The 22,450-nt window shown below is 44.7% G+C and overlaps 1 protein-coding gene across 4 annotated transcripts in view; it reads left to right on the top strand.

Annotated features, from left to right (window-relative positions):
* Positions 1 to 22,450, top strand: part of KCNIP1 (potassium voltage-gated channel interacting protein 1) — a 1,763,666-nt gene that overhangs the window by 1,370,723 nt on the left and 370,493 nt on the right. For 3 of the 4 annotated variants that reach the window (XM_069763875.1, XM_069763876.1, XM_069763877.1), the window contains one exon: positions 10,240 to 10,344. The exons of the other annotated variant lie outside the window; for it this stretch is intronic. In XM_069763875.1, coding sequence (XP_069619976.1) covers positions 10,240 to 10,344 — 105 coding nt within the window. The remainder of the gene's footprint in view (positions 1 to 10,239; positions 10,345 to 22,450) is intronic. 4 annotated transcript variants of the gene reach the window in all.

The following is a 22,450-nucleotide window of genomic DNA, read 5'->3' as shown; positions in this document are numbered from 1 at the left end:
AAGGAGTGGGATGCCGGGTGCAGGTAAGTATGTCATATTTACCTGTCCACGATCCACACGCCGGGCGCCGCTCCATCTTCCCGGCGTCTCTCCGCACTGACTGTGCAGGTCAGAGGGTGCGATGACGCATATAGTGTGCGCACCACCCTCTGCCTGATCATTCAGAGCGGAGAGATGCCGGGACCGGACGCTGGGGAGCTGCAAGCAAGAAAGGTGAGTATGTGTTTTTTTTTTTTTATTGCAGCAGCACCAGCGTTATATATGGCACAGATTTATGTGGAGCATCTATGGGGCCAAACTGAACGGTGCAGAGCATATAGTGCACAGCTTTATAAGGAACATCTATGGGGCAATACTGAACGGTGCAGAGCATATAGGGCACAGCTTTATAAGGAGCATATATGGGGCCAAACTGAATGGTGCAGAGCATATATGGCACAGCTTTATAAGGAGCATCTATGGGGCCATAATGAACAGTGCAGAGCATATATGGCACAGCTTTATAAGGAGCATCTATGGGGCCATAATGAACAGTGCAGAGCATATATGGCACTGCTTTATAAGGAGCATCTATGGGGCCATAATGAACGGTGCAGAGCATATATGGCATAGCTTTAAAAGGAGCATCTATGGGGCCATAATGAACGGTGCAGAACATATATGGCACAGCTTTACAAGGAGCATCTATGGGGCCAAACTGAACTGTACAGAGCATATATGGCACAGCTTTATAAGGAGCATCTATGGGGCCATAATGAACGGTGCAGAGCATATATGGCACAGCTTTATAAGGAGCATCTATGGGGCCAAACTGAATGGTACAGAGCATATATGGCACAGCTTTATAAGGAGCATCTATGGGGCCATAATGAACGGTGCAGAGCATTGTATATGGGGCACAGCTTTATGTGGAGCATTTATGGGGCCTGTTATGACCTGGTGGTCAGGACAATAATGGACCTGATAGTTAAGAGCACACGGAATGACCTGATAGTTACTGATAATATAGGACGAGCTCTGGGACGTGGAAACTCTGCTGACCGCAATCCCTAATCCTATCACACACACTAGAAATAGCCGTGGATAGCTCCTAACGCTCCCTATGCAACTTGGCACAGCCTAAGAAACTAGCTATCCCTGAAGATAGAAAAATAAAGCCTACCTTGCCTCAGAGAAATTCCCCAAAGGAAAAGGCAGCCCCCCACATATAATGACTATGAGTAAAGATGAAAATACAAACACAGAGATGAAATAGATTTAGCAAAGTGAGGCCCAACTTACTGAACAGACCGAGGATAGGAAAGGTAGCTTTGCGGTCAGCACAAAAACCTACAAAAAGACCACGCAGAGGGCGCAAAAAGACCCTCCGCACCGACTCACGGTGCGGAGGCGCTCCCTCTGCATCCCAGAGCTTCCAGCAAGCAAGACAACAAAACAAAATAGCAAGCTGGACAGAAAAATAGCAAACCAGAGAAAAACTAGCAGGCACTTAGCTTCTGCTGGGAAGACAGGTCACAAGAACGATCCAGGAGTGAACAAGACCAATACTGGAACATTGACAAGTGGCATGGAGCAAAGAACTAAGTGGAGTTAAATAGAGCAGCCAGCTAACGAAATAACCTCGTCACCTGTGGAAGGAAACTCAGAAACACCCACAGCCACCAGAGGAATTCCATGGATAGAACCAGCCGAAGTACCATTCATGACCACAGGAGGGAGCCCGACAACAGAACTCACAACAGGGGCCATAATGAATGGTGCAGAGCATTATCTATGGCACAGCTTTATAAGGAGCATCTATGGGGCCATAATGAACGATGCAGATCATTGTACATGGGGCACAGCTTTATATGGAGCATCTATGGGGCCATAATGAACAGTGCAGAGCATATATGGCACTGCTTTATAAGGAGCATCTATGGGGCCATAATGAACGGTGCAGAGCATATATGGCATAGCTTTATAAGCAGCATCTATGGGGCCATAATGAACGGTGCAGAGCATATATGGCACAGCTTTATAAGGATCATCTATGGGGCCAAACTGAACGGTACAGAGCATATATGGCACAGCTTTATAAGGAGCATCTATGGGGCCATAATGAACGGTGCAGAGCATTGTATATGGGGCACAGCTTTATGTGGAGCATTTATGGGGCCTTAATGAACGGTGCAGAGCATTATATATGGCACAGCTTTATAAGGAGCATCTATGGGGCCATAATGAACGATGCAGAGCATTGTACATGGGGCACAGCTTTATATGGAGCATCTATGGGGCCATAATGAACGGTGCAGAGCATTGTATATGGGGCACAGCTTTATATGGAGCATCTATGGGGCCATAATAAACGGTGCAGAGCATTCTATATGGCACGGCTATATATGGATAATCTATGGGGCAATAATCAATGGTATGGAGCATTATATATGGCACAGCTTTATATGGAGCATCTATGGGGCAATAATGAATGGTATGGAGCATCTATTTTTATTTTTGAAATTCACCGGTAGCTGCTGCATTTTCCACCCTAGGCTTATACTCGAGTCAATAAGTTTTCCCAGTTTTTTGTGGCAAAATTAGGGGGGGGGGGTCGGCTTATACTCGGGTCGGCTTATACTCGAGTATATATACGGTATATTTTTATTTATTTTTCAATTTCTTAAATGACCAATAATGTCACATCCAAAGGTACAAATGCCACCGTACCATGACCAGACACCATATTTCCACCCCAGTGACCCAAAAATATCACATACAAGGGACAAATACAACCACACCATGTCCAGACCACATATTACCACCACATGGTGACCAATAATACCACATACAAGGAACAAATACTGCCACACCATGTCCAGATCACTTATTACCACCACAGTGACCGACTAATATCACATACAAGGGACAAACACCATCGCACCATATCAAGATCACATATTACCACCACATGTGACCAATAATACCACACACAGGGAACAAATACCGCCACACCATGACCAGTCCACATATTACTAACACAGTTACCGAATAATAGCACATACAAGAGACAAATACTGCAACGCCATGACCGGACCACATATTACCACAACATAGTGACTGAATACTACAATACTGATCATTAATAAAAAAACAAAAAAACAAAAACACAATACTATCACCAAAAGTTCCACTATCCACAGGAGATCTATACTTAGTATGCAGTGTCAGTGTACAGGTAATGCAGTGATCTCCAGTGACAATATACACAGGACCTCTGTATATAGTGCCAGTGTACAGGTAATACAGTGATCACTGGTGACATTGTACACAGGAACTCTGTATATAGTGTATAGTGTCAGTGTACAGGTAACACTGACTTACCAGTGACGTCTCTAGGTGAAGACCTTCAGCTTCGCTTTTCATCTTCAACCAGCACAGACCGCCATCACATCTTCCAGCTAGGATGGGTCTCTGCAGGAAATAACACAGTTATCTAGAGCTCCACTTGCAGAACACATTACTTAATTTTTCCACAACTTCTACACTGCACCAGATGAAGAAAAAAGGGCGACATAATGTCGCTCTGCATAGTAACAGAACCGTCCCCTCATTTAAAACAGTATCCTCAAAAAATAAAATAAATACATCACTGCAGTAATAATATACCTTAATTAGCCCCTATGGTAATAATATCCCCCATCCTGGCCCCGTGTATCTCATTCCTGGCTCAAGCCTTATGTTCTCCCATTCTGCCCTCATTAGGATCCATTCTGCCCCCATATGATCTCCGCATCCTGCCCCATCTGTCCCATGATCTTGCCCCATCTGTCCCATCCTACCACCCTGTCACGATATTGTATGAAATCTGATATGATTTTGTAGCTTGCTTGTTAGACCCATGCTGCGGGCTAAAACCCCCCTTCTCTCTCTGTCTCTCTTTGTTTCTATGTGTGTGTGAAACTATTCTTCTCAATGCTCTGCCCTGCCCCCAAGCCCAGGAACGTCTATTGCGCTTGTGGCGGCACAATTCTCCCTTGAGCTGAAACTGGTCTGATAAGACATGGGGCTCTTTGTTCTGTTATAGTAAGATATTGGGCCACCAATTTGGGCTAGAAAAATAATAAGTACATATTGCTAACCTCCATCGGCGGATCTATCAGACACTGTAAGCCCGAGCCTCTAATTCCACCAGGTAAAAAAGTATGGATTTCTCTGGAACTGTATGTCCTAAATAGTCAAAATTTGGTTTCATTAGGAAGCCAATTTTTAAATAAGCTGAATGAGGGGTGTGCTGGGATTCTGGCATGTTCTGGAGCGGAGATACGAGCATTATAAAACTTTGTGTTAAATTTGGTATGTTTGAGGAGATGGGAGGGTCCGAGGAAACCAACCCCTTTAGTGATGTCACAAGACTGGGGTTTAAAAGTCTCTACCGTTAACCCAGCCTTCAGTCTGAGTCTGAACTTTACCAGAGGAGCCCTCACTGCCAGACCTGATGCATTGGGACATTTGGGAGCTCCGCCCATCAGCTTGGTTTTGCCTGAAATGAACTGAGAACATGTGAGTTGTACCTTTTCTTATTTAATCCCTGTTTATTTTATAATTTACCTTGTACATATTTTCAGTTGTCTCAAATTGTAACATCTTTATATGACTTTTTATAAACACTGCCTTAAAGCTTTTATGCAGTATAATATTTAAAATACTAGATTCGTTCTTCTGCTCTAAAACGTACCCTAAGTCTTCTGAAGGGAATTACGCTACTGTTTTGGGTTAGCTTCGGACCCGTTTAATAGAAGCTGGTGGCAGCATACCGTGTGCTGTGCCATTGGGAGTCGTTGTGGCGACTGCGGCGTTGATAATTATTGTTCCTGCCTGCGTGGGAGTAGTTATATCGCCTCGCTGCAGCTTGCCCAATAGCCAGTACATAGCAGGCAGCCTTTCTGGTGACTAATTACAGTAGTTGCAGTACCTAATATGACCTGAGGGTAAAGGGGCACCATAGAGCTGCAAGTTCAAGCAGAACTGTAAAGCTGGATATACATAAATCCCTGCAGTTCGTGGTATATTGAAGAGCAGTGGGATAACTAGAATAAGCCCCTGCTGTAAACTAAGAGGTCCATAGACTTCTGTGTTTTTTTTTCATCACATTGTAGCCGTGGAGGGATAAATAAGATAAGCTCCCCTGCACATGTGATAGCCGTCTGTTGACCTAAAGTCACCCCGATCCATGACGTGGGGGTGACAGTCACGGTGTGAATCGTGACACACCCCATCTGTCTCCATCATATCCATCCTTCCCCATGATCCTGCACCATGTGTCTACATCCTGCACCATGATCCTGCCCCATCTGCTTCCATCCTGCCCCATCTGTCTCCATATTCCTGCCCTATTTGTCTCCATCCTGCCCCCATATCTCCCATGCCCCTTTGTCTCACATTCTGCCCAGTGTCTTCATCCTGCCCCCTGTGTCATTTGCATTACTGGCTCATGTTGTTTCCATTCCTGCCCCCAGTGTTGTTTCTATTCTTTCCCCCAGTGTTGTTTCCATTCCCGCACCCTGTGTTGTTTCCATGCCTGGCCCATGTTGTTTCCATTCCTGCCCTGTGTTGTTTCCATTCCTGCCCCTGTATTGTCTTCATCCTGCCCCGTGTTGTTTCCATTCCAGCCCCATGTTGTTTCCATTCTTGCCCCCTGTGTTGTTTCCATTCCTGCCCCCAGTGTTGTTTCCATTCCTGCCCCCAGTATTGTTTCCATTCCTGCCCCCAGTGTTGTTTCCATTCCTGCCCCCCATGTTGTTTCCATTCCTGCCCTGTGTTGTTTCCATTCCTGCTCCCCGTGTTGTTCCATTCCTGCCCCGTGTCTCCATTCTGCCCCAGACTTGCTGCATTAAATAAAAAAAACACCTTTCTCCTTACCTGGCCACGGTCCAGCACCGACATCCATCCCTTGCATTTCAGCACGGACTCGCCGGCGAATAACAATGACGTCTCCATCCTGCACCATGATCCTGCCCTATCTGCCTCCATCCTGCCCCCATATCTCCCATGCCCCAGTGTCTCACATTCTGCCCCCCTGTGTCTTCATCCTGGCCCCTGTGTCTCCATCGTGCCCCATGTCATTTGCATTCCCGCCCCCAGTGTCGTTTCCATTCCTGCCCCGTGTTGTTTCCATTTCTGCCCCCAGTGTTGTTTCCATTCCTGCCCCCAGTGTCGCTTTCATTCCTGCCCCCAGTGTCATTTCCATTCCTGCCCCCAGTGTCATTTCCATTCCTGCCCCCTGTGTCATTTCCATTCCTGCCCCCAGTGTCGTTTCCATTACTGCCCCCAGTGTTGTTTCCATTCCTGCCCCCAGTGTCGTTTCCATTACTGCCCCCGTGTTGTTTCCATTCCTGCCCCCAGTGTTATTTCGATTCCTGGCCCGTGTCTCCATTCTGCCCCGGAGTTGCCGCATTCAATAAAAATAAAAAAACACCTTTCTCCTTACCTGGCCACGGTCCAGCGCTGACGTCCATCCCTTGCATTTCAGCGCGGACTCGCCGGCGAATAACAATGACGTCATACGCCGGCGAAGTGCGTGCTGATGTCAGCTGCCAACCTCTGATTGGCTTGCAGCTTTAACTGCTTGCCAAGCAGGCACACGTGCCCACACACTCAGGAAAACTCACACACACTGAGGAAAACACACATACTCTGACGTGGCATGTTTAATTTGTTAAATGCCCCTGCCACTTAGCACAGCAAGTGTTGAGATGAGCTGCTGGAAAGGTTACCTGGTGTGTGCTGGCAGTGAGCACACAGGGCAGCTTCTTCTCATCTTCAAGTTCTAATCTCCTGCCGTCCTGTGCTGCTGCTCTAGTCTGCACGCTGTAGCTCCTCTCCCTCCAGGCCTGGCTGAGCAGACATCGGAGCAGGTCTTCACACAAGAGGAGGAGGCTGCGTGCAATCACTGTGTAAGTACCGCCCCTCCTCCTCCTCATCGTCTGCATTGTGTGCTAGGAGCTGCCCCCAATCACTGCAGCCTGCACATAAGCTGGCCATGGCTCTGGCCACAGGTGCACGCTGAGTGTCCCACCCTGCTGTTCCTGCTCATCACAGGTCCTCCAGCGGCTCTGTGCAGTGGCTCAGGCACCGGCCCAGGGGGGCAAATGCATTTCTGCCACCTGGCCAAGTCCGCCCCTGTACGTGCAGCAGCGCGCTCAATTTGATTCATCTCTGCAATGTTGCCTCAGTGTTGCCTGAGTGTTGCAAAAAAGGCTTAAGCCTTAACTCGCCACCAGGGAGAGCTCCTCTCCTTTGGTATCCATGGTCACACCCAGGCAGTTGGCTGCTAGTGGTAGTAACTATGGATACCTAAGTTACTGTTCAGCTGTGGATGACTCATTGTGCACAGACACCCTGACACGTCCAAATTAGGTATATTGATCATTACCCACTTCCTATAATTCTATAAATGCTTTCTTTTTTTCACTTAATGTACCTCTTAGGCTACTTTCACATTATCCGTCTGTATGGGGCCGTCACAATGCGTCTGCCCAACGTACCGAGGGACGTTGTGCAAAATAGTGCACAACGTGGGCAGCGGATGCAGTTTTCCGATGCATCCGCTGCCCTTTGTGAAGACCGGGGAGGAGGGGGCGGAGTTACGGCCGCGCTTGCGCGGTCAGAAATGGTGAATCCGACGGACGAAAAAACGTTCTCTTGAATGTTTTTTCATCACGACGGTCCGCTAAAACACGACACATCCGTTGCAGGATGGATGTGACTTGTGGCCATCCATCGCAATCCGTCGTGTATAATAGTCTATGGCAAAAAAATGGATCCTGCGGGCACATTTGGACAAGGATCCTTTTTTTTTACCAAAACGACGGATTGCGACGGATTCCAAAAAAAGCTCGAGTGAAAGTAGCCTTACTTCTCTATTTAGCCATATTGGTTTCCTCCTATTTCTAGCATGTTTATTCCCATACGGTATATACTGTGCACAGGTCCTATCCAGGATGCTATTAAACATCTCCCATTTTCTTTGTGTATTTCTATGTCTCAGGATATCGTCCCAATTAATTGCGCCAAGATCATCTCTCATCTGTTGGAAATTTGCCTTCCAGAAGTTTAGTGTCCTTGTAATGCCTCTACTATACATCTTTATTAAAGGATACATGAAAACTTATTATTTTGTGATTACTATTACCCAAGTGACCCCCAACCCTTATATTAGATATGCAGACTGGCCTGTTGGTTAATATTAGGTCTAGCAGTGCCCCCCTTCTTGTTGGGTCCTGAACCAGTTGTGAAAGGTAATTGTCTCTCATAGTTGTCAAAAACCGATTATCTTTGCTGGAACTGCAAGTTTCTGTTCCCCGATGTATCTCAGGATAGTTGAATTCCCCCATAATAATGACTTCTCCTTGAGTCACAGCTTCATCTATTTGCTTTGCGAGGATATTCTCCATTGCTTCCATTATTTTTGGAGACTTATAACAAACCCCTATCAGTAATTTATTGCTTTCTCCCTCTCCCCTTATCTCCATCCACAGGGACTCTACATTTTCATTAGATTCACCTGTATTATCACGCAGGATGGGTTTTAAGGATGATTTTACATATAGTGACACACGTCCCCCTCGCTTATCTGTTCGGTTATTTCTATACAGACTATAGCCCTGCAAGTTAACAGCGCAGTCATAGCTCTCATCCAGCCATGTTTCAGAAATCCCCATCATGTCATAATTATGCTCCAAAATTAATTCTAATTCCTCCATTTTTTTGGCGAGGCTTCTGGCATTAGTATACGTGCACTTTATGTATCGCTCTACCTCTATTCTTTCTTTAATTATTAACTCTTCTAACCACACCCCCATGCCACCGCCACCCCAACTTCTTTATTTGTGCCCAGGTCACTATCTGCACTATCTTCCCCTCTTATAAAGTGAATACCCTCTCCCCAATCCCTAGTTTAAACATTCCTCCAACCTTCTAGCCATTTTCTTCCCCAGCACAGCTGCACCTTCCCCATTGAGGTGCAGCCCATCCCTAACGTAGAACCTGTAGCCAACTGAGAAGTCGGCCCAGTTCCCCAGGAACCCAAACCCCTCCTTCCTACACCAATTCTTGAGCCACTTATCAACCTCTCTAATCTCCCGTTGCCTCTCTGGCGTGGCACGTGGTACAGGCAGTATTTCAGAAAATATTACCTTGGAGGTCATTGCTTTAAGCTTGAAGCCTCATTCCCTTAAATAATCTTTCAGGACCTTCCACCTACCTCTAGCTTTGTCATTTGTGCCAATGTGCACCATGACCGCTGGGTCCTTACCAGCCCCTCTCAGTAATCTGTTAACCCGATCAGCAATGTGTCGGACTCGAGCGCCAGGTAGTCAGCACATCGTTCGACGATCCCTGTCTTTGTGAAAGATTGCCCTATCTGTTCCCCTAATAATTGAGTTCCCCACTACCAGCACCTGCCTTGCCTGCTCTGCTCTCCTAATTCCCTCCTTACTGGAGCAGACACTCCTCCGGCTTTAAGAGGACATGCTTCCCTGCAGCAGTGAAACCCCTGTACTGGCACCCCCTCATCTGCCAACTTAGCAAACTTATTGGGCTACACCAGATCAGGACTAGCCTCCATGGCACTCTTCCCTCTACCCTGCTTTCTAACTGTCACCCAGCTAGCCCATTGACAGTCTGCCCAGTGAGCAGAAGACTCCTTTCCATATTGTCAATGGATCTCAGTGTTGCCAGCTGCACATTTAAATCCAGTATCTGGGCTCCCAAATGCACAACATGCTCACATCTTGCACAGCAGTATGCACCCTCGATCGGCTGCTCAAGGATTGCATACATGTGGCAATATGTGCACTGGGTGGCATTAACAACAGTGGAGCACATTTTCTAATGGGGATTGCACCAGACAGTTAAATACAAATGAATGCTAAGTATTAATAAGATACAGATAGAAATTCAGTAATTCCTCCCTTAGTAACTGCCTGAATCCAAAGTCACTGAATCACAAGTCGCTCACTTACCACTGCTCGCACTTATGCTCCTATAACACTAAGCTCATTCACACTCACTAAGCAGAAAATTTAAAGAGAATTTTTGTTTCCTTCAGCAGCAGTCCACCCTGCTGTTCACAATGTACTTCCAAAAGGAGTGTCCTAATGGAGTCTCAAAGACTGATGTAAACCTAGCCATACCTACTCATTGTTATCTTATCATCATTGTTTTCTTATTAAATACATATAACTATGTTTTAAACAGGAAATGATGGATATTGTGAAGGCTATATATGACATGATGGGGAAATACACGTTCCCTGTGCTCAAAGAAGATGCCCCCAAGCAACATGTGGATCTATTTTTTCAGGTTAGTATAGATTTACTTTTATTCAATAATTTTCATCTTTTTCGGTATTTGAGTACTACCCTTAAGTAAGTATTTGGCATATACCTGACATACATATGTAAAAAAAAAATACAATTTAGACTTGCATAAATCAGCACAATAGAAGTCCATAAGTATATTCTGTTATATTTTGGGCTGAATCTTGTGGCCAACAAAATTCTGGTACTAAATTGTTCAGAAAACGTTTGTCAATCTCAAACTCGGGACGAACGCGGCACATTTGGATTCATGTTCGCTTTCACATGTATTTTTACTCAAGGTCGGCAAAATTCGGTCACAGTTATGTAAATTATTGCATTTTTACTAATGATTTTGTTATTATTTTAGCTGTGATAGTAGGGCTGTATGATGAGCGGGAAGATAGGGAGACGTGTTTGATGAGGGCAGGGGGTATGAAGAGATAAGAGGGGTATGAAGAGGTAAGAGGAGCATTTTTTTTTTCCCTAACATGGAACCTGTCACTAGTTTTGGTCGATATGAGTTATGGCAACTGTCTTTCAGGGCTTATATACAGCATTCTATAATGCTGTATATCTGCCCCCAACCCGGCCTGCAAGAGAAGAAAAATAACTTTTATTATACTCACCTGTGGAGCGGCCTGAGGCGCTGGACCAAGATCTGCGACACCACTCGGACCACACCACCCCACAGGTGAGTGTAATAAAAGTTATTTTCTCTAGTAATCTCCACAACAGGACACCTGGAGGATGTTACCCCTTTCCTAATAGGGACAGGAAATTACAAAGAGGTTGAATAACCCCTCCCTCATCCTCCCCTCAATGTTCTTTCTTGTCCCTACTAGGGATGAAGAGGTCATCCCAGGTGTACTGTGTCGGCAGCGGTCACCGAGGGGAAAAAAAAAGACTCATAAGCCGGGCAGCTGGGGAGCAGACTTACTTCTCTTCCCCCGAGAGCTGCTCCCATTTCCTTTGGACTCGGGAAACCCTCCTCCAGTCCGCACCTTCAGGCAAGGTCTGAGAGCATTCTTCGGCTGGAGGCCTCTTGAAGCTCTCCAGCCCCTCTCCTCCTCTGGCATTGTGGCCAGCATGTCGCAGAGACTTCAAGTCTGAAGCCGGCGGCTGGACGTGACATCAGACGCTGGCCGGCTTCAGCTTGCAAGAAAGGATTTTTTGTGTTCTACTCTGGAACACATAATGAATTACAGGGTATATGGAGTCGGCGAACTCCACCCCACACACCTGGACATCAGAGGGAGGAGGTCCTCTGATCAAGAGGAAAGGTGCTGCAGTCCGGTCACCTATATAAGAGCCCCGGACAGGAATAAATCTCAGGTAGGACCACTGTGTGGCAGAAATCAGTATAGAGATGTCAGCTACCTCGTGCTCTGCATCTGCAGATCCCAGAACCATCCCGGCGCCATTAAGTAGTCTGGCTTTGGGTGTACACTCCCTTATGCGGGTTACAATCTTATAACTCATTCTCCCCTTATTACAAGGAACCTGCATCAGGAAGCAAACTTAAGACTTCATGCAGATGCGCAATCTGTATGAGAAAATTTGCCTCTTTGTATAAACATTATGCAAAGAGTGCACAGAAAAAGTTATCAGGGAAGAGCAACCTTCCTTGATGGGAGAGAGATAAGGTACCTTCACACTAAACGACGCTGCAGCGATCCAGACAACGATCCGGATCGCTGCAGCATCGCTGTTTGGTCGCTGGAGAGCTGTCACACAGACAGCTCTCCAGCGACCAACGATGCCGGTAACCAGGGTAAACATCGGGTTACTAAACGCAGGGCCGCGCTTAGTAACCCGATGTTTACCCTGGTTACCATCCTAAAAGTAAAAAAAACAAACGCTTCATACTTACCTACCGCTGTCTGTCCTCGGCGCTGTGCTTCTCTGTACTGGCTGTGAGCACAGCGGCCGGAAAGCAGAGCGGTGACGTCACCGCTCTGCTTTCCGGCCGCTGTGCTCACAGTGAGTGCAGGAAAGCACAGCGCCGAGGACAGACAGCGGTAGGTAAGTATGAAGCGTTTGTTTTTTTTACTTTTAGGATGGTATCCAGGGTAAACATCGGGTTACTAAGCGCGGCCCTGCACTTAGTAACCCGATGTTTACCCTGGTTACCAGCGAAGACATCACTGAATCGGTGTCACACACGCCGATTCAGCGATGTCAGCGGGAGAGCCAGCGACCAAAGAAAGTTCTGGCCTTCTAGCCCCGACCACCGACATCACAGCAGGATTCTGATCGCTGCTGTGTGTCAAACTAAACGATATCGCTAGCGAGGACGCTGCAACATCACGGATCACTAGCGATATCGTTTAGTGTGAAGGTACCTTAAGGGCTTAATCCAGCACGAGATTAAAACCTCCCTTGCCGCCCTTTCCCAGGCCACACCCTCTTCTGGTGCCCCTCCTGAAGCTAAAAGGAGGAAGTTAAATCCAGAGAAAGAAAAGTATGACTTTCAGGATGAAGCGTCGCCCTTAGACGAGCCTCCGGAAGAGGGTGAATTATTCCTAGACCCAGAGGCTTCCCAGCAGGAGAGATGTTACTTCTCCTCGGGTGATATAGAGGAACTCCTCACAGCGGTAAGAAAGACTATGGAAATTGAGGAAGAGAGTATGGCCCAGTCGGTACAGGAAGAGATGCTCCAGGGGCTCCGTTCTAAGAAAAAGCAGGTGTTTCCCATTCATAGGAATATCCAGGACCTGGTCCTAGAAGAGTGGGAATCCCCAGAGATGAGGCTGACTACCCCAGCAGAGATGATTGACAGATTCCCAGTAGACAACGAGACAGCTTCATGCTGGTCAGAAATTCCAAGAGTGGATGTCCAGATTTCTAGGGTAGCTAAAAAAACACACTACCATTTGAGGATGCCTCCCAGTTGAAGGACCCTCTGGAACGTAAGATGGATGGACTACTAAGAAAGTCATGGGAAAAATTGGCATCTTTAGTGAACACCAATGCAGTATCTACCTGTGTGGCTAGATCAATATACAGTTGGCTGGGACAACTGGAGGTGCACCTGTCCTCAGGTACTCCCAGAGAAGATATTCTAGATTCCCTACCTCTCTTCCAGAAGGTGACAGGCTTTCTAGCAGATGCCTCTGCAAAATCAGTGAGAGTGGCAGCAAGATCATCAGGGCTGTCAAACTCCGTGAGGAGGGCACTCTGGCTAAGATATTGGTCCAGGGATATGACTTCAAAGATGAAGATGTGCTCTATTCCCTTCAAGGGGAAATATAAGTTTGGTCTGGCCTTAGACTATTAGAAAAGGCTTCAGTCAAAAAAAACCATTACCAGAACCTAGAAACCCTGGGAAACGACCCTTCAGCTTTCAAAAAGAGCATACTCCTCAGTACAAAGGGAAGGGCAAGTCAGGGCGCAGGAGCTATCCAAAAGGGGCAAAAGACAGGAATCTTTTTCTTCCCCACTCCTTGAAACAAAGAAAGCAATGACACCATCACAGTGGGAGGTCGCATCTCAAACTTCCTCCAGTACAGCCAAAAACTCTACTCAGATCAATGGACCCTGAGATCAGTCAGAGAAGGGATAAAAATAGAGTTTGTCTCATATCCTCAAAGAACATTAAAAACAACATGTCTTTCTATGTCAGGGCTACAATCCACCCTGATAGTGGGAGTAAAAGACCTATTAACTGCCAATGTAATCTCCATAGTTTCGGAGAACGAAAGCAACAGGGGACATTATTCAAACCTATTCCTCATAAAAAATCAAACGGGTCTCATCGGGTCATAATCAACCTGAAGCCCCTGAATCGATATGTAGCATACAGAAGGTTCAAGATGGATTCCATCAGGTCAACATAATCTTTCATAGGACAGGATTTCGGCATGGTGACTATAGATCTACAGTACTCATATTATCACGTCCCAATCCATCCAACTTATCGAAGATTCCTAAGGTTTGCAGTCGCCAGGGGAAAAATATAGACCATTTCCAGTTCAACAAAAAAAAACATTTTTAGGAATCCTACTAGACTCACACAGCCAAACATCTTTCTTGCCCAGACAAAAACAGATCTTCTAATAGCAAAGATAAAGATGTTGCAGGACAAATAGTATCATTTAGATGGGCCAAGTCGGTTTTCAGATCCATGACATCCTGCATACAGATGGTAGCATGGGCACAATCTCACACCAGAACACTTCAGTCTCATATCCTGGCAAACTGGGACAGAATCTTTAGACAAGAAAGTCCAAATACCACGTCATGTAAAGTCCTCATTAACATGGTGGCTACAAAAGGAGAACTTATCCAGAGGAGTTCCCTGGTCGCAAGACTCAGCGATCACTATAATAGTAGATGCCAGCAGAAAAGGCTGGGGAGCCATGGTATCCCAAACCATACTACAAGGATGCTGGTCAAATGAGATAAGCCAATGATTGTCAAAGTTCAGGGAACTAAAAGAGGTAGAGGAGGTCCCCAGTGCAGCAGTAACTTTTGTCCAGGATTCCCATGTCAAAATATACTCGGACAATAACATGACGACAGTTGCCCACCTTCACCATCAGGGAAGGACAAGACACAAAGATCTGAAAGCAATATCAGCCAGAATATTTTCGTGGGCAGAAGAACACCTTCTCTCACTGTTTGCTCTACACATAAAAGGGCGATCAATATACTGGCCTATTTGCTGAGCAGAACAAAGATCCATTCAGGAGAATGGAGTCTAGACCCGGAGGTCTTTCAGATACTGACCAGAAGGTGGGGCCATCCAGAGGTGGACCTGTTCACATGTGGACAGAACACAAAAGTGAACAAGTATTATTCACTAAATCCTACAAATCCCGGCCTAGGTTTAGACACGTTATCCCAACCATGGACATTCAAACTGCCTTATGTCTTCCCTCCATTATCGATTTCTACCAAGAGTCCTACAAAAAATAAGGAGGGAAAGGGTCAAGGTAATCCTGGTGGCTCCATTCTGGCCCAAAAGAAGCTGGTTCGGAACCCTTACCAACCTAAGAGTAGATGGACTGATAGCACTACCTTCGGTCAAGAACCTTCTCTATCAAGGGCCAATACCTCATTTGGATCCTAAGAGATTACACCTGAAGGCCTGGCTTCTGAATGCTCAATCAGAGCAGGTCAGAGAAGGTCATTAGGACACAAGAAAATGGCCGAAAGGCAGTGACCAACTCCATTTACCAACAGATATGGAAGACCTTTATCACATGGAGTGCTCCCGAACAGCCTAACCCACACAGGCTGAACTTAACCAGAATATTGTATTTTTTGCAGGATGGACTGGAGAAAGGTCTCAGATCCAGCACCCTCAAGGTCCAAGTGGCTGCCCTAAGCTCACATTTTGACACCAGTCTTTAGCGTACCACAGATGGATCAGAAGGTTTATGACAGTAGCATCCCGCATATGTCCAAGAGCTCTGAACCTTGTTCCATCCTGGGACCTCAATACAAGGTCATTCCACAACAAGTGGACCAGTTTTAAAAATCGTCCCCACTCGACCTTCTCCGATTTTGCAGAAAATTTATAAGGATGTACTTGTATGTTTGAAAAGAGGTTCTGTAAATTTTAAGGGACAGATCTCAAATACATTGGGCACTGTTGACCTTTCACTGGAGGTTCCACCAAGCCTGCAGCTTCAGCTAAGAGGATTTTGCAAACTTTTACACATAGCCATTAGAGTTCTATACTGGCTATGATGCTGAAATTTGGCATACTAGCTCAACTCTTGCTGCTAAACACGATAAAATTATTACCGGCTATGACAAAACAATATTTCGGCTGCAATTTTGTGTCAAAGTAGCTTGAAAAACACGTTGCATAAAATTTATGCCAAACTTTGCCCATATCTAACTCAAGACCAAAAACCAATAGTAACTGGTGCTTTGCCCTGTACACCAAACTTCTACATGACTTTGCATTGCTGCAATATCATGGTCAAAGCATATGTATTTGTGGAAATATTCACACCCACATATGATGAAAAACTTAAAAAAAACGAATTTTACCTATTTTTAGGTCAAATTTCTCTAAAAGGGTACCCCTAAAATATATTAATTCTGATATCATTAGAAAGAACACATTTTTTCTCTACAAGGATCATTGGTTTTTTTTTTGGAGTTTCTCAGTTTAAGAAATGAAAAATGCCACTGAACATGGTGTTATTTATGCGCGTAATGCATTGACTTTGTGTTTGATTTTCAGATTCTTATCACATGTTACAGAGTTATATTGTTGCTAGCAATGTCTATTATAATCAAAAACCTATAAACCTATTTATTCATTAAAAGTTTTTGACTATTGTTACATTTTAATGCATATAATATTTATTTTTTAGCGATGGAGAATGAAATTGATGAATAGTCGGCTGTTGTGAATTCTGCTCTTGGGTTCCCTCCGGTGGTTGTAGGTGGGAATGCAGTTGTCTTTGAGTCACAGTCCTGGCCAGGTGTATCTGATGATTACAATTCGGACTGGGTTATTTAGATGTGCTGGATCCTTTAGCCCTTTCCAGTTGTCAATGTTTCTTTTGAAGTGATGGTTCACTTCACTTTCTGGCTTCTCCTGCCTGCTGCCAAATTCAGCAAAGATAAGTGATTGGTTCTTTGCATCTGTGGCACACTGCTGTGTGCTGGTTTCAGTTTTATTCCTGCTCTGATTGTAGGATTCACTGGAGTTGCAGATAACGCTCCTACATCTATTAGTTAGATGTAGGAAGTTTTTGTTGTTTCTGCAGTGGATGTTTTTGAAGGGTTTTTTACTGACCACACAGAACTCTGTCCTATCCTATCCTATTTAGCTAGTGTGGCCTCCTGTGCTAAATTCTGTTTTCTGCCTGTGTATGTTTTTTCCTCTCCGACTCACCGCCAATATTTGTGGGGGGCTGTCTATCCTTTGGGGATTTTCTCAGAGGCAAGATAGTATTCCTCTTTCCATCTTTATTGGTAATTAGTCCTCCGGCTGTGACGAGGTGTCTAGGTGTGTTAGGTACACTCCACGGCTACTTCTAGTTGCGGTGTTAAGTTGAGGATTGCGGTCAGTATAGTGGCCACCATCTCCAGTGAAAGTTCTCATGCAGCTCCAAAGTCACCGGATCATAACAGTTGGCCCAGTGCTCTATCAGCCTTGCGAACAATTCGAATCGCCACCTTAAGACATTCACCCATAGCAAGGATGAGTTGAAATTGATTATAAGCTTTGGATTGGATGAACAGAAATTGCTGCGTCGATGAGTGGGACTAAATTTTGACGAACATTCACAAATCTGTTTACACCATGAAGCTTCATTCTTGACCAAATATGAGCATTTGCAAAAATCGTTTTGCAATCCTTTTGGGAAGAAAGGTCATAACACCAAAAAGAATTTGCGAGCTATCAATTTGTTAGCAGCTGACCAGTTGAACGAATTTAGAAAGAATGATGTGAAGCCTGGCCAGAAGATGTGTGCATCATGTCGAAAAGAACAGGAAAAAATCAGCTGATCCAGTTTCCTCTGAATCAGATCCAGATGGAATGGAATGTTCTCCTGAAAGTCTAAATTCAAGCTTAACATCCATTGGCATCTCTCCTCTGAAATATAAACGGGTAAGCCAGTGGGATTCACTTGGATATGCAAGGAGAAAGATAAGCCAGGCACAAAATGCATTTTCTAGCAAGATTGCTTCAATTGGAGGGCTTGAGCCGAAAGACATGGACCAAACAAAAACAGCACAGTGCAAAATGTGTCTGGATTACAATCACCTTTTGGCAGATTTGAAGCAAAAGCTGCAGGTGTCCAGTCGGGCAGAAAAGGTCCAAATCTTGAAATTGGCACCTAAAAGTTGGTCCATTAAGGCTATATCAGACGAATTTGGTGTCTCTGAACGAATGGTCAAACAAGCTCGAAAGCTTAAATGTGAACATGGGATCTTAGCCTTACCTAGAATCAAGTGTGGCAAGAAAGTTTCTGAGGAAGTGAAGAAAAAGGTGCAGGCATTTTTTGAGGACGATGAATTCAGTCGAACGTGCCCTGGTAAAAAAGACTATGTATCAGTGCGAATAGCAGGAGAAAAAAAGCAGATGCAAAAGCGACTATTACTGAGCAATATGAGGGAAATGTTTGTTGCCTATCGGGATCAGAATGGCCCTGAAATTTGATTTTCCAAGTTTTGTGAACTTCGGCCAAAGTGGTGCGCAACCGTTGGATCTGATGGAACACATTCCATTTGTTTATTTGCACCATTCACCAAAATGTCAAACTAATGTTTGCAGCATGCCCAATCAATGATGACTAGTGTTGAGCGATACCGTCCGATACTTGAAAGTATCGGTATCGGATAGTATCGGCCGATACCCGAAAAGTATCGGATATCGCCGATACCGATACCCGATAACAATACAAGTCAATGGGACACCAAGTATCGGAAGGTATCCTGATGGTTCCCAGGGTCTGAAGGAGAGGAAACTCTCCTTCAGGCCCTGGGATCCATATTAATGTGTAAAATAAAGAATTAAAATAAAAATATTGATATACTTACCTCTCCGGAGGCCCCTGGACATCACCACTGGTAACCGGCAACCTTCTTTGCTTAAAATGAGCGCGTTTAGGGCCTTCCATGACGTCAAGGCTTCTGATTGGTCGCGTGCCGCTCATGTGACTACCACGCGACCAATCACAAGCCGTGACGTCATTCTCAGGTCCTAAATTCCTAGACTGAGGAGTTTAGGGCCTGAGAATGACGTCGCGGCTTGTGATTGGTCGCGTGGCGGTCACATGAGCGGCACGCGACCAATCAGAAGCCGTGACGTCATGGAAGGCCCTAAACGCGCTCATTTTAAGCAAAGAAGGCTGCCAGTTACCAGCGGTGATGTCCAGGGGCCTCCGGAGAGGTGAGTATATCAATATTTTTTATTTTAATTCTTTATTTTACACATTAATATGGATCCGATACCGATTCCCGATACCACAAAAGTATCGGACCTCGGTATCGGAATTCCGATACCGCAGGTATCGGCCGATACCCGATACTTGCGGTATCGGAATGCTCAACACTAATGATGACTACAAAGAGCTCATATGCAAAATGGTCTGTGGAATTGAATCCAAGGACTGTATGCTTGGCCGTTATGATAAATGCCCGGGTCCTGAAGTTTTAAAAGAATTTCTAGTCAATGTGTTTGTCAACAGTGACCCTGAAGATATTATTGAGTTCAAACAATGGATTCACACTGATCGAGACACGCTTGATACCAAACAACTGACTATAGAAGATTTCTTTGAAGAATTGGTTTTGAAAATTTCTAAACTTTGTAGCCATCACTACATCGCCAAGCATCAAAGTTGCTATCTGAAATCGTTGAAGGAAAATCTGAGACCTGGAGAGCTTGTGATCCTTATGGACTTTGCTGAAAATTACTCATTTATTGTTCAAGATGCCATTCAAGGTTTCCACTGGGAAAATAGTCAAGCTACAGTATACCCATTTGTAATTTACTTCAAGGAGTTAAATGGTGAAGCTGCACAGAACATCAGCTTGTGCATAATCAGTGATTGCTCACGACATGACACAGTTGCAGTCCATACTTTCTTAACAGTAATTGTGGAGAATCTCAAGACTCTCATCTATGGCATTCGTCATATCCACTACTTTAGCGATGGATCTGCAGCCCAGTACAAAAATGTCTAATATTTTCTCAACTTGTGCCACCACAATGCTGATTTTAATATCAGCGCTGAATGGAATTTTTTTGGTACCAGTCAAGGAAAGTCGCCCTGTGATGGGATTGGAGGGACAGCAAAGAGGTTGGCAGCTCGTGCCAGTCTTCAACGCCCAACTGAAAGCCAAATACTGACCCCGGTGGATTTATTCAACTTTTGCAGCGAGCAACTGCATGGAATCAAGTTTTTTTTTGTTCCAAAAGAAAAAAATTGACGAAATACGGGTAGTTCAAGAGGAAAGGTTCAAAGATGGAAATAATATTGCTGGAACAAGAGAAAATCACCAGTTTGTGCCAATTGATGACAAAAAGATTCACATTTCAAGGGTGTCAAATGACCCATCATCTTTCATTGCCCATGTAGATAGATCTGTCAGATCAGAAATGCCTTTTTGTGCCAATTGCAAACCTCCAGCCAGGGCAATACATTGCCTGCATTTATGATAGGAACTGGTGGATTGGAAATATTTCTGAAATTTCAGTCAACAAGCATGATGCATTAATAAATTTTATGCATCCTCATGGACCAGCTAGCTTCTTTCACTGGCCTGTGAGAAATGATGCATGCTGGCTTCCCAAGCAGTCAATCCAGCACCAGCTGCGACAGCAATGGGCCGACAATACAGCTTCTCTGAACGGATTATGTTGCAAATTCAGCAACAAATTCAGCAACAATTCCAGACCACTTAGACTGAACATTATGGCTTGGGAACCAACAAAAGATACTCAATATTAGGCTTGGGATCCTAGGCAAAGACACCCACCCTCAGGCTTCGGAACCTGCGATAAAGAGACCGCCCGAGGCTCGCCTTGCACAGCTATCGGCCATGACTCCTAGGCGATGGGGCTGCCAATTCTCGAAAGACAGCATTATTACAATTCTTAACCCCTTCATGACCCAGCCTATTTTGACCTTAATGATCTGGCCGTTTTTTGCAATTTTGACCAGTGTCCCTTTATGAGGTAATAACTCGGGAACGCTTCAACGGATCCTAGCAGTTCTGAGAATGTTTTTCGTGACATATTGGGCTTCATGTTAGTGGTAAATTTAGGTCAATAAATTCTGCATTTATTTGTGATAAAAATGGAAATTTGGCGAAAATTTTGAAAAGTTCGCAATTTTCACATTTTGAATTTTTATTCTGTTAAACCAGAGAGTTATGTGACACAAAATAGTTAATAAATAACATTTCCCACATGTCTACTTTACACCAGCACAATTTTGGAAACAAATTTTTTTTTTGCTAGGAAGTTATAAGGGTTAAAATTTGACCAGCGATTTCTCATTTTTACAACGAAATTTACAAAACCATTTTTTTTAGGGACCACCTCACATTTGAAGTTTGAGGGGTCTATATGGCTGAAAATACCCAAAAGTGACACCATTCTAAAAACTGCACCCCTCCAGGTGCACAAAACCACATTCAAGAAGTTTATTAACCCTTCAGGTGCTTCACAGCAGCAGAAGCAACATGGAAGGAAAAAATGAACATTTAACTTTTTAGTCACAAAAATGATCTTTTAGCAACAATTTTTTTATTTTCCCAATGGTAAAAGGAGAAACTGAAACACGAAAGTTGTTGTCCAATTTGTCCTGAGTACACTGATACCTCATATGTGGGGGTAAACCACTGTTTGGGCGCACGGCAGGGCTTGGAAGGGAAGGAGCGCCATTTGACTTTTTGAATGAAAAATTGGCTCCACTCTTTAGCGGACACCATGTCACGTTTGGAGAGCCCCCGTGTGCCTAAAAATTGGAGCTCCCCCACAAGTGACCCCATTTTGGAAACTAGACGCCCCAAGGAACATATCTAGATGCATAGTGAGCACTTTAATCCCCCAGGTGCTTCACAAATTGATCCATAAAAATGAAAAAGTACTTTTTTTTCACAAAAAAATTTTTTCGCATCAATTTTTTCATTTTCTCATGGGCAGTAGGATAAAATGGATCCTAAAATTTGTTGGGCAATTTCTCCCGAGTACGCCGATACCTCATATGTGGGGGTAAACCACTGTTTGGGCACACGGCAGGGCTTGGAAGGGAAGGCGCGCCATTTGACTTTTTGAATGGAAAATTAGCTCCAATTGTTAGCGGACAACATGTCGCGTTTGGAGAGCCCCTGTGTGCTTAAACATTGGAGCTCCCCCACAAGTGACCCCATTTTGGAAACTAGATCCCCCAAGGAACTAACATAGATGCATATTGAGCACTTTAAACCCCCAGGTGCTTCACAGAAGTTTATAACGCAGAGTCATGAAAATAAAAAATAATTTTAATTTCCTCAAAAATAATTTTTTAACTTGGAATTTTGCAAAAGGTAATAGGAGAAATTGGACCCCAAATGTTGTCCAGTTTGTCCTGAGTACGCTGATACCCCATATGTGGGGGTAAACCACTGTTTGGGCGCACGGCAGG

This window comes from Ranitomeya imitator, chromosome 4 (genome assembly GCF_032444005.1).
Source record: "Ranitomeya imitator isolate aRanImi1 chromosome 4, aRanImi1.pri, whole genome shotgun sequence".
NCBI classification, from domain to species: domain Eukaryota; kingdom Metazoa; phylum Chordata; class Amphibia; order Anura; family Dendrobatidae; genus Ranitomeya; species Ranitomeya imitator.
Note: the sequence above shows the minus strand (reverse complement) of the source record. Positions and strands in the feature narration are given on the sequence as shown.